Below are 13,189 nucleotides of genomic sequence, written 5' to 3' on the forward strand. Positions count from 1 at the left end.
AAATGCCGAAATATTTCGGAGTTGCGATTTCGAACCTTACCAGAACGGATTGTTCTTTTGTTTATTTATCATTTAATTTGTGGTCAAACCTGTGAAAATTGATTAGCAATTTTTTTTGTTTGATTTCTTAATAAATTTAACGAGTTATTTCAAATAATCGTTCAAAAATTTCGATTCGACTTAAAGTACTCCGCGGGCCGCATCCTAAGGCTTGGAGGGCCGCATGCGGCCCGCGGGCCGCAGGATGAGCACCACTGAGCTAAATGATGATTCCAGTAACTCAAAACTTACCACAGTTTCAACACTTTGTAGTTTCGTAACAACATGTTTATGTATTTCTTACCTTTCTTCTACACCTGCACACCAAACGATTCCTCCTGGAGCTGGTTGAAATTTGTTTGAGCCGTCGTATTTCGAGTTTTTCCGAAAACGAAAAAATCTTCCATTTGTAGCCACACAAATACTAGGTTTGTGCAATCTGTATGGTTCTTTTAGTAAATCTTGCTTCAAGGCCGGTTCCCAGCGTTCCCATAAGGCCCGTTCCATTGCTTCTTTGTTATAGTCCGTTCCATCGCAGATGACGATGCTCTCCAGATAGATCGGTTGCACCAGTAACGAAATAACCAGTGAACCCTGCACGCCAAGGATGTTCCATCGGGCCATCTTATCGCTGCATGATACAGAGAGGGTCCTCTCACCTTTTCCGGGCTTGGTTCGAATCATTCCCGTGTCTTGTGCCATGAGATCAATTCCCGAACATTCCAGTAGCTTGCCCCCAGTCATTCCTTCCGCGCGCTCAACAATAGCAGATCCAACGTCGCTGGAATCGCAGGTTAACTTTATCTTTTTCGTAGCAGGGCTAGGAGGGTCACTTTGGGCTGATTTATCAGCTTGTTCGTATATGCTTGCATCCCCACATGGAGTATGCGTAGTGAAGAAATGAAATGACACATCGCTTTTTAAACGAAACTTTTTCGGTTCTTTTTCATATTCAAAAACATTCGAACGTTCAGATAAGCAGCATTTCATCTCATGCATCATATACCGCAGAAATCCCCTTCTTGCCATGACTTCAGCATGACTATCATTCAGAACATCGCCTTTCATGCTCAACTCGTGACCTCCCAAGCATTTTGTTCCTGTTCCAAGAGCTACGACTTCCACCTTTTGTTCCCCGGCATATTGTTCAACTTTAACAATTGCTGCAAAAATCGTCCACTCGAAGCCTTCCTTAGGCTTTCCCGTTTTCGGCAGTTGGTCAAATTTTGCAAGGCATATTTCCGAAATTCTATTGGCAAGATCCATTTCGGCATTAGCACTTAATCTAAGTTAAAAATGTTTATTATAGTTGAAAATTAACAGTAACAGTACACCTCTTAAAAGAAAATATCATTTAACAAAACTAGTCAATTCTAGCAAAGGCACCAAGTGATAAATGAAAGCGATTTGTTTGTAGCTAAGCTAATGACACACTTCAGAAAGCGAGTGTCGTTCCCTAAACAACAGCATCAGGGTTCCAGGCGTATTTCATGCCGCTGGTATCCCTTAACTCATCGAGCAGTTGCATATCTTCCAACGGGATCTCAAAGTTGAGGGCAATGTTTTCGTCGATCCGGTCTTGAGACCGCGCTTTAGGCAAAACGCCAACCTCACGCTGCAGTGCCCAACGGAGTAGAACCTGAGCTGGTGACCGACCGAGACGGGACGCTACGTCGGCCACGACTGGATCCTCCCGTAGGCTGGTGCTACCCGAAGTACCAAGCGAGGAATACGCCTGCAGGAAAATGCCCTCCGAACGACACAGCTGCAGTAGTTCCGGCTGGAAATAGCGCGGGTGCCATTCAACCTGGGAAGGGAGAAAAAAAATTGGGAAAGATTGAAAATTTGTTTACCAGACGGTGGAATAATACTGTATTATAAGCACTTGTATGACAAATTTGAAGTCAACTTATCTTTAAAAATGAATCAATGAATTATATCTCAGAATGGATGATGCGGTGGGTCAATATAACGAATAAAATCATAGTTAGTACGCATGCACAGTGGACTTATTATTATAAAGTATTCAGATAGGATATATGAGGCAGGCCGTTGGATTACAAGAGGTGTGAAACGCGAATATGTACAGGGGGGTGGCCAAAATGTTTGGGATAGGCAACTTGTTTTTCTCTCTCAAAAAAGTTCAACATGCTGTAACTTTTCATAGAGTGCATCAAAAATTCTCTAATTTTGACTGTTTGTCAACCTATTATATGTGCATCATTGGTACAAATGTGAGCTCGATTGGTTAATGTTTCGCGAAACTTGAACCGTTCTCGTAAAACACGATTTTTAGACAACTATTTTTTGAGCTGTCATATCTCGGTGACCAGTGAACCGAATTGAATGAAATTTTGAACGATTATCAACAATATATTAATGCTTGATTTTTTTTTTCATAACATAGGTACTTATAAAACGTTGAAAAATGTTATGATGATTTTCCTGTACCAATGATGTACATATAATAGGTTGACAAACAGTCAAAATTTGAGAATTTTTGATGCACTCTTTGAAAAGTTACAGCATGTTGAACTTTTTTGTGAGAGAAAAACAGTTGCCTATCCCAAACATTTTGGCCATTCCCTGTATATTCAATATCTGCTTGGAGTGGATAGATTTGGATGCATTTTTTACACAAACTGCTTGTTACATCCTGGAGTTCTGGGTGGCCGAGACACATGGTAGTGTAATGATAACTCCAGGTGTAAACGAATAACAAATTAAAACGTAACTTTGTTAACATAAAAGATTACATGACTATAACGCGACACGTACACGGTAGGACGACTACAATACTTCTAATCCTAATTAACTACTTTGTGCATCAACCGAAAGGCAGATTCATCGCCTTCGGTGAGCGAGCAGTATAGAGAGAGAATGCTGAGCTGATCAGTGGTTCCCAACACTGCTAAAATCTCTATAGCTTCAGATAATGAGGGAGTCATGCGCCGCACGATGCTGGAAATCAATATATTGAGCTCGTTTTACTCCGCTCTCTTTCATCTAAATGGAAAAATCCTTATCTATTCCCGACTGGAATGCAAAACGAATGATTTATTTAACTCGTATTTGTTTAAAAACTTCCGTGGAGCTCGTTTAATTCACCGGGCCTTAAAAATTGAAATACAGTATTGTTCCGATTTTATCACGTCTCTTTTCAAAAATGCTCTTGAATATTCTACAAAATCGATACGCATTTTCAATATTTTTAACGTTGCAAATCGCGCCTACAACATTCACCTTAAAGAAGAGGGGAAATACTTGCTCTCAAATGCAATAGCAAATGAATGAAAAATGAAGGACTGACGCGCGGAGGCCGTGATTAAATCGGAACATTACTGTGTTTCCAAATAACCCCGATATCCAAAATTTCTTTGAAATTTTAACATGTATATTTTCACGGAGTCGAACGTAATCGATAAAAACAGGACCAGTTTTATGTAAAATTTCCCGGACAATCAGTATGTGCTATTAGGTCAAGCTTTCTGAACCATTAAACAGCTTTTAAAACTGAGATATACACAGCTAGTCGCGTTCGGTAATTTTTACCGAAATCTCAACTGCTGAGCGTTCGGTAATGATTTTTTACCGAAATTCTGTAAAAATTTCAAAATTTCGGTAAATTGTTATCGTTTATCTGTCAAATGTTAACGAAGTTCGGTAAACGTCACCGAATTTCTCCGGTAAAAAACTTAACGGTTGAGATTTCGGTAAAATAAGGAGTGTATCGTAAAGTAGTTGAAAATGTTTACAATAGCCTCAAAAATAGTTTAATACAACTTTTAAGTAATATTATTTTTGGAGATACTGTATAAATCCTTGAAAAAAGAAATGGTTTTTATGATTTTCTAAAAATGTTCTTTTAACTGGGTTTTTATCCTAGATTACTAAACGCATGTTTTTAAATTTTTGCACACCTTCCAAAAAATTGAAATTGCGAAAAAAGTTCGATAATGTTCGAAAATTATTAACTTTTTTGTGCAAATATAATAAGCTCCAGAATCATCATGATGTAGGCAAATTATTTTTTTCAAGAAAAATCTCCACTGCATTTGAGCGCAATTCTTAAAAATGAAAAAAAGCCATTTTTGAGGAACCCCTTTTTTCAATGTTCCTGCAAATCATGTTTACTCAAATAAAAAATATATAAAATGAAAAATTCGCATTTTTTTAAATAGGGTATGTTTTTTAATTTATGGACGAGTAAGTTAAAGCAAAAAATAGAATTTTATATCCTAAGATATTAAAAGCAGAACGTCAAAGTTTGACCAAAAAATAGACGTTTTTTGGAGTGGACCATTTTGTAGATATAGGAGATTTTTCTATCGAAAATATGAATTTTGAAAGTCGGTGTTGAATGATATGTTATGTGTACGTAACTGTTAACAAGCATCAATTTTTTCCAGATTTTTTATCGTACTATATTTTTTCGCTACTGATTTTTGAAATGTTGAAAAATCTTAACACAATTGTATTTTGTGCAGATTTTTATTTTGTGAGGCGTATTCATTTAACCATATTTTCAATAATACCGAACATTTTCCAAATTTTTCCAAGCTGTTCTAAGCTTAACTATATTGTGAAGATTTCATAGAAGAATCTAAATGAAAAGACCAACCCAACTTCGAGATAGAGCATCCTGAACATTTTCAACTACTTTTCGATACACTCCTTATTACCGAAGTCGGTGATTTTTTCAATCGTTTGTGTTCACTCTGTTCAAGAAATTTAGTCACGTTGATGTCCATTAGACCTCACTATGCTATGAGCAACTTGATATTGTGGTAGTTGGACATTCCGTAAAATACAAATGGCCTAAAATACACTTTGAAGTTTGTGTTACGATATCTACACACTGTATCATGCTTTAGTTGTGAAAAATATTCGTGGAATGTAGTCTATACTGATGATGGAACCTCAGTGCACATCTATAATGCTTTTGGTACACTCATGGGATATTCCAGGCTTTCCAAACTATTCTGGAGTTAGGAACAACAAGGCCTACAGCCTCTACTCTTGTTTTTCTTCACTCTAACGGCATAATTCTTTCACGATTGTGTCTGTTGCACCTTATTATATTACGAATATCTCTATTTGTTGTTATTTGGGTATCTGTTAGCATACAAATGGACCCAATGTATTTTGAAGTATACATTGTTTGAAATTTACTTATATACATTGTTTAAATTACTTATGAAATTTGAGCAAAAACATGCAGAATTTATAAAAAATACAAAAAAAAGCCACGTATTTTCGGCTCCCCGCAAAAGAGGGGAGGGTGCAAAGGGGGGAGGTACCATGCATTTCTTAGCACAATTATTCCCCTTGACTATAAAAAAAAATCCGGGGTAAAATGTTTTAAAACAAAGAAGATATTGCATTTCTACCAAAAGTAGATCGTCCCGGGTGTTTACGGGTTAAGACGACGTGGAACATCGTAGAGGAGACGGATGTCGCCGGTGTTAACGACTTTCTCTCCTTCGTCGCTTAGGAAGTCCTCCCACGCTATTTTGTTCCGTCCACATGAGCGTTTCATTTCCTTCTCGAGAGCCGAATAGCGCTGACGGGCTACGGCTTCGGCTCCTCGTGTTTTCGCTCGCTCTATCGCGGCTGTGGCATTCCTTCACTCCTCTATCTTTCTCCAGGTATCATCAGTGATCCATTGCTTTCTCCGGGTGCATAGCTCACCCAAATTATTCTCGCCGGTGACGATGAAGGCGTTCATGATGACACTCCATTGATCTTCTACGCTTCCACCTTCTGGAATATCCGCATCACGGTTCTCTAGCTACTCGACGAAGGACGTTTTCACCGCAGCGTCTTCCTGTCGGGGTGTGTTTAACCGGCGCCCGATTTTCTCTTCAGATTTACAGATGAGGTCAATTTAATGTTCCGTGACGCCATCACGGGAAACCCATGTCACTTTACTTTGTGCACTGGTCGATGAGAAAAGAGCAATCCCCTATCATTGTTGCCACAAAACTCTGCAAACAGCTCTCCGTTTGCGCTCATTTCTCCGAGACCAAGGCGTCCCATGACGTGCTCATAGTCCAAGTTGTCGGAATCAATCTTCGCGTTGAAGTGGCCCATGAGGATCTTGATACCACCTTTCGGAATCTTGTTCACGACAGCATTCAGGTGGCTGTAAAAATCTCTTTGTCTTGCAATTCACTTAAGGATAGTCAATTTTTATTGACCGTGTTGCGTTACCATGCAGTCTTGTTAGCGATCACAGTCTTTGACACCTTTCAGTCGATATTCGGCTGCCTTTATCTCCAACATTCACAACACAAGCGCTTGCAAGCGATCAAACTACGGAACAAAAATGTCGAATGAATGCGCTTGACCACGATTGCGTCTTCGGGAGATGGTTCGGTTTTTGTTATTCCTGTCTTTCCCATAAAGAGAGCTGTTTTGGATAAATGTATGTGTCGTAATCGATTTATCACACACGAATAACCCATTATACCAATCTAAATCAAAATTGACAAAAATCTTGCGAAAAGCTCAAATTAGACAAATGTCATCGTGTCAGACGACGTTGATTTGATCCACTTTTTTGTTTATTGATCTTCGTTCTGCCGGTAGCGGTCGCGCTCAAATGAAACAAAGCAAGCTGACACCCGACCGCGGCAACGAAACGAAGGTAGTGAAAAGTGTCGAATGTTTACAAGCCTGCATGAGAAATATTTAAAAAAGGTAGGGTATATTGGGGTAAAACAGCTATAATTCAGTTTTGAGAGCAGTGCAATAGTTCAGAAAGCTTGAACTGGCGATTTTGCGTACAGCATTGGAAAAAAAAGTAGCGGTCCCACGTATGCCACTACATATATATATATATATATATATATATAGAAGATTCTATTGTACACAAAAGAACAATCCGAGGTACATGAAAGTTCGATAATAATCAAGATACACCTGCCTTGTTGTTTGATTGGCTGCCCTCTTTTGTTTCAAATGTGATGGTAAGAACAGCACTGGCTCTTATACTTGCCCTTACATTGTATGTAGTGACATCGACCTTATTGAGTGATCTGTTTGACCCTGCTGAAGCAATAGATTATATCATTATTTATCGTTGCAGATTGACTCATTAACGATCTTGCGCATGAACATTTCATCTTAGGTTTTTTTTTTAATCATATGGAGATGAGATCAAGTGCAAGGTGATCGGTCACAGTCACCGTGTAAGCAATTACATGCTATTAGTAGCCGATCCAGTTCGTTCAATTACACTGAGATTATGATATAGGACACTCAATTTTCTTTTTGTGTATTTTTTTCACGGCCTTCCCCACACAAAATGGAGAATTGAATCTACTCAAAAATTTTAATAATAATATTTCAATACATCTATGGGACATTCTATCTTAGAATGCATGTGATGTTTTGACTTATTATATTTGTGATCGAAAAATTAGTATTTTTTTGTAATTTTGAGCAATCATATTACGGTGTAACCTTTCGAGTGAATTTTGATTGTGGCTTTTGCATTCCAAATTAACAAATTCAAGGCTTATGTAATATGCATATGTGGAACACCTTTTAAGATATGGTTTCATTGACACTAAATAACACAGTTCCATGTTGATAAGCATTTATATAATGTATTTTGATCTCCAAATAAACAAAAAAAGATAACAAAATTTGAACTTTTAGATTTTGAAAATTATAGGGTAGGTAATCACGAGTCGAATCAAATTGCGGCTTATTAAAAGAAAAAAACTAATGAAGATCTTCCCATAACCAGCACAAAAATTAAGAAACCCGTACCTGATTAACAGCTGGCCGCACTCCATTACAATCAGCTAGCAGCTCCCGAATATGTTTGACCGTATAGTTTGAGACACCGATTGACCGACATTTGCCTTCACGATGAAGTCTAGATAGCACGTTCCACGTGCACTTGCGATACTTGACATTGTCTGGATGAGATATTTGCAACCCTGAAAACGATTCAAGTCACATTATCACACAAAATTAGTGCTGCAATCCTGCCGAGTTCAAACAATTAAAACAGTGCGTAACATTTTGCGCAATGTGACATAACAGTTACGAACTGTGTCTCCAAAGAAACCAAGTATAAATCGCTTACCACTCACGCCGGGCCAATGAACGAGGTAAAGGTCAATATATTCTGTTTGTAAGTTGGCCAATGACTTCAGAACGAGTTCCTCCACGAAAGCTTCGCCTTTGTTTACTTGAGATACTAGAAAACCGTGAGTGAATTAGGTAGTAATATGCTAATATACGCAATTCACACTGTCTTTAGTTTCGAACTTACTTAACTTCGAAGTTATGAATATATCTTCACGTTTTAAGTTATACTTAGGGAGCAATTGTTCTAAAGCGTTTCCAATATGTTCCTCATTACGATAAACTACGGCAGTGTCTGTCAAAAGGAATAAAAATATTACTTATGAAATAAAACCAAACCCACAACCGATATAGAGCTACTAACCGATATGACGATAGCCTGCCTTCAGGGCATAATCCAGTGTGCGGTAAATCAGATCACTACCATGTATTTGATAGGTGCCAACTGTGGATTCAAGTAAAGGTGCAATTTTCGTGATTTAACATTCAAACTGATTCTTAGTATTTTGCGAAAACGACCGAAATCATCGAGCTGCACGGAAAGTGAACTGCAGTATCGGTCGTAGTCGATGGATAAAACAGTCAAGAAATGGAAATTAGCATGCAGTAGAATGAATAAATAATTCTGTTTTCAAAAGTTCGGATTTGTTCCACAACAGCATAGCTTAAACTAATTTCTAATGATAGCAGGACAAATGGTAAATGTGATAGATACTTACATCCAATCATTGGGATCATGTGCCCGGTATTCAACCTGAAAGTCGAGTTCATGATTCACCACTCACTTTTAAAAATTTATGCAGCACTAAAATTATTGAATAGTCACTGGAAAAGGATATATCACATTCACGACCGAGACGATCCGACAAATGCACGTTCAATCGATGAACAACAAATCTATACTGCGGTAATGGCTAGAGCTGTCAGTTTGCCTCTGCTATCGCAGCATGGTATACATGCCAACACTATTTGGCTTTTACGCTTCTATCACATGCAACACAAACGCAACAGGTTCTACGTAGCAGTGGCGTGTGGTAGAATGGAATGATAAAGCAAAAAGTAGGGGACGTTGACTGGCTAATTCCACACGATGCCTAGCTGTTGATTTGAAGTGACAGTTGGAATGAATACACTTTTTAAACATTTTTAAGGACTTAATTTACGCATTAAAAAATAAGTTCTGTTAGCATGTTCGCAACGCGTGCATGCCAGTTATGAAAAAGCCATTGCGAGTAAAATTGGTGAGCTCGTTTCATACTACATACTACTATTCGTGGTAGAAGCAAATTCCCTTTTTTGTGTGTGTGTCACTTTTGATCACAATTGTTTCAAACAAATCAATAGTTCTGCGTCATGATCTACTACCGTAACATAAGAATGTACACCGTGTCCAATAAGTCCTTGTACGAAATACAAATTTAGAAAATATAATTTTATTTCACATCTGTAATTGATATTTTTAAAATAAATGCATGTATTGAAGCATTAGCATTAGCATTAAGCGAGTCGCACAAATTCGTAGGTGGTACAGTCTATAGATAGTAGAGTAAACATAGATCCGTGATGATGAATCCGTTGTATCCAAACGAACTGTCAAAATCTGTATCCAAACGAGCATGACGTCACGATTTGGACAACATCAATGGAGCGCATGACGTCATTTTCAATCGTCGCACTTTTTAAAATTACTACTTACACGCTTGAAACATATTAGTCAGCGGTGTCCGCGGATCTATGTTTACTCTACTATCTATAGTACAGTCCTAGACCGCTGTTATGAGGGTTGCCTCCTTCCCGTCCGAACCAAAGCACAAAGATTTGGGACTAATCTCTGACTCTCAGACAAGACTGACGCAATCCTCCAATGGTCGAGCACTTTCCTGCCCACGTTCTTGCAACTGCTGAGGAATGGGAAAGGATGGTTAGTTTTGGACACCTATGAAAAATGTAGACAACTCTATACGATCTCTCAGGCCTAGGTGTCACGGGAATTTGGGTGTTGTTAGTGGAAGGGTAAACTCCAAAGGATACGCTTGGTTAACGTTCAGGCACACCATTGTTAGACTGCTTCGAATCAGTTGTCTGTCCAATTCATCCTTGTTTCCTCGTCATCTTGTTGGCATTTGGTTGAATTACTAGATTCTTCGGTTGATAATCTGAAATATAAAATAATATTAACATCGTACGTCAAATAAGCTACATATTAGCTACACTGCCTATGATCGCATAACTGTCCCATATGAATAGGAAACCTAGCAAATATGGGACTGTTATGCGATCATAGGCAGTACATACGCTCGCCACAGTTACATATTTTTAAAATATTATTTATATCGTACGATACATTTACCTGAATCCTGCTGAAATAAAATGTTAATTAGCCGTATTAGAGAATCAAACTTTGATCTTGGAATATTTAAAAATACGGTAAATATCAAGATCAAAATTTGATTTGGTAAATCTTACACCGCAACGCATCATTCTAAGGTGATCTACCCACGTTACGGGGTTAAAATAAATGCATGTATTGAAGGGGCATAAAAGCCTGTATCCGCAATAATCGGTACACAGCTGTAGCTCTGTAATGGATCGGTAAAATTGGCCATAAAATTGACTGAGAACTCTTTGGTGTATGTTTATTATTTATGCCAAATTTAAAAAAAAATCAATGCATTACTTTTAACTGTGAATGAAAAACAAACAGACATAGTTTTAAGCATTTTGTACAATCATGACTAGTTTTCATTCGCATAATGAATTGTTCTTTTACGCTTCAGTTCAAAGTTATGTGATGATAATTATGAAATTTCGTTAGCAGTTATGATACTTATAGAGACACTTTCTTGCAAAATTTCATCAACTTTGATCAATTGGTTTGAAAGCTACTGGGTGAGTGTTAGTAAGTTTTTTTTCGTGTTTTTCATGTGCGATGTTTGCCTATTCATAGCTTTAAAATTTATCTGCCAATTTTCAAGAAATTTTCACAGAAGGTAGTTGATTATGTGTTTATAATGCCTGCAAAATTTGATGATTATTGGTATATTACATAGATGCATAGATTTCTTGAAATTTTGCCTAAGCAACAAATGTAGATTGAGAGGTTTGTGTTCAAAATTTCAGCCATTTCTTTTGCCAAATTCAAAAATTACAGCGCTGACAAGCGAAACAAAGGGCTGTATAAAATTCAATGGCGCCCATTCTAAATACTCTTTCATTTCTACAACAAAAAGTACTGCACCGATTCACATGAAATTTGGCAGGTGGATGTTTGTTTGTTTATTTTCGATACTTGACACCAGGGTGCATTCGTGTCGCATCATCGTAAGATATTATTAGGTCAAATTTGAGAAAGCTGTATTTCTGTGTCCCGATTATTTTGAATACAGGATTTAATGCCAATTAAATAAAGCATACGGCTTAGAATAACGTTATTTTCTATTTGTTTTTATAAGCCTAGGAGTACACTTCCGTTTTCTGAAATCCATTTGCTCCGGCACGCAAGAAAAATGTTCGAAAAGTGTTTCATTCTACGGTAACTAAATAGAGTCCATAAGGTTAAATTTTGAGTTTTTATCCCAAGCATTGTACCAAATGGATATACTTAACCCTCAAGAGGATACCTTAAATGAAGGTCCGTTTTGGGACCCTGGGGTCCATTGGACCCCAACATATATTCTCGCGTATCTCGTGATCCTTACTTTTTGAAAGGGTGATGTTTTCAGCAAAGATGTTAGGAAAGTCAAGGCCTATCTAGTGATGAACAATTTAGTTCGGGAAGTTTCCGCTAGGTGGTGCTAGTGAGCATTGAAAAATGCCCCCGATCTACAGGATATAACGTACCTAAACAAGCGGACAAGGACAAGACGTACCGAAACAATAGGGTAAATCGCACTGCTGTAGACGAGTAGACATATATGTCCAGCGGGTCAAAAGGGGTCATTCAAATATTACGTAACGCAAAGGAGTGGGAGGTGGTCTAGCGCTGTGTTACATTTCATTCAAAATTTTCCATACAAAAGTTGTTGCACGGAGAAGGGAGGAGCCCTTAAGTTGTCAAATTTTGCGTTTCGTAATATTTGAATAAACCCAAGAGGAATTAGAGACAAACAGACGTAACACTATTAAAATTTAAATCTCATATATCTCAGGATCCTGATTACTTATATAGTTGATGTCTTCGGCAAAGTTGTTTGGTTGGTCAAGAACGTATAGATTATGGACCGTTTGATTCGATATTCCACCACTAGGCAGTGCTAGATAGCATGCAAATTTTTTATCTCATAATATCTCAGGATCCTAATTTCTTAGAAAAAATGTGTCTTAGTTGTTGGGTAGGTAAAAAATGTTCAGTTGATGAGTCATTTGATACGAACTCTCCTATTGGGAGAGGCTGGTGCGGGATGTTTATTATTTATAGAGATGGTGTCTACAGCTGTTATTTGGCAGGACATGGACCTACCGAATATAGACACTATAGAATCTACAGACTTGGGGAGAAATAGTTGAATTACGCAATTTTAGAGTGTTTTATAGTGAATTTAGTGTGTACTAATAGAAAATGACGTCACACAACCCACAGTCGTTATCGTTACGTAAATCTCGTTTGGCTAAACGAATTGATAGATCGCTTGGATAGGGGCCATCCATAAATGGCGTAACATTTTTTTGGCGATTTTTGACACCCCCCTTCTCCCCCTATTTTCCCATACCTAATACATGGCTCGTAGCATAATCGGAGACTCTCCCCACCACCCTAAAATGCCACTTCATCTATGGACGGCCCCTTACAGTTGTCTGCACCTTGGAAAGCATATGGAATCTATAGTGTCTATATTACAGATTATGGGATATATACAATTATACTTTGATCATAATCTACACAATTTTCCACAGCACAGAGATCAGACATCCAAGCTCAGTTTCAAAACTGTGTAAGGATTTAAATGTTCATTTGAAATGGCAACACAAGTGGCAACATCGTGGTGGCGCTGCTATCCCAATGTTCCCACGCTGTTGTCGGTGGTGAATATAAAACTTATGTAGATAT

General features: G+C 37.9%; 2 protein-coding genes across 2 annotated transcripts; both read right to left on the minus strand.

The window, feature by feature from the left end:
• Positions 1 to 123: 123 nt before the first annotated feature.
• Positions 124 to 1,307, minus strand: LOC109622813 (tRNA-specific adenosine deaminase 1). Its single transcript, XM_062843685.1, has one exon. It carries the CDS (start codon positions 1,303 to 1,305, stop codon positions 340 to 342), a length of 966 nt encoding a protein of 321 aa, XP_062699669.1. The 5' UTR covers positions 1,306 to 1,307; the 3' UTR covers positions 124 to 339.
• Positions 1,308 to 1,323: 16 nt separating this feature from the next.
• On the minus strand, positions 1,324 to 9,052 carry LOC115254098 (uncharacterized). Its single transcript, XM_029865751.2, has 6 exons — positions 8,862 to 9,052; positions 8,507 to 8,587; positions 8,330 to 8,437; positions 8,141 to 8,254; positions 7,819 to 7,991; positions 1,324 to 1,846 (listed from the first exon to the last, which is right to left on the minus strand). Exons 1-6 carry the CDS (start codon positions 8,911 to 8,913, stop codon positions 1,496 to 1,498), a joined length of 879 nt encoding a protein of 292 aa, XP_029721611.2. The 5' UTR covers positions 8,914 to 9,052; the 3' UTR covers positions 1,324 to 1,495.
• Between the last annotated feature and the right edge of the window lie 4,137 nt (positions 9,053 to 13,189).

This window comes from Aedes albopictus, unplaced genomic scaffold (genome assembly GCF_035046485.1).
Source record: "Aedes albopictus strain Foshan unplaced genomic scaffold, AalbF5 HiC_scaffold_452, whole genome shotgun sequence".
Lineage (NCBI taxonomy): Eukaryota > Metazoa > Arthropoda > Insecta > Diptera > Culicidae > Aedes > Aedes albopictus.

What these genes read in the sequence shown, in the direction of transcription:
- LOC109622813 (XM_062843685.1), bottom strand. Translation starts at nt 1,305, where the DNA reads ATGGATCTTGCCAATAGAATTTCGGAAATATGCCTTGCAAAATTTGAC.
- LOC115254098 (XM_029865751.2), bottom strand. Translation starts at nt 8,913, where the DNA reads ATGAACTCGACTTTCAGGTTGAATACCGGGCACATGATCCCAATGATT. An exon ending in ATTCATAACTTCGAAGTTAA is followed by an intron (nt 8,255 to 8,329) that starts GTAAGTTCGAAA and finishes ACGGTTTTCTAG; the next exon opens with TATCTCAAGTAAACAAAGGC. An exon ending in TGCGGCCAGCTGTTAATCAG is followed by an intron (nt 1,847 to 7,818) that starts GTACGGGTTTCT and finishes CTCCCTTCCCAG; the next exon opens with GTTGAATGGCACCCGCGCTA.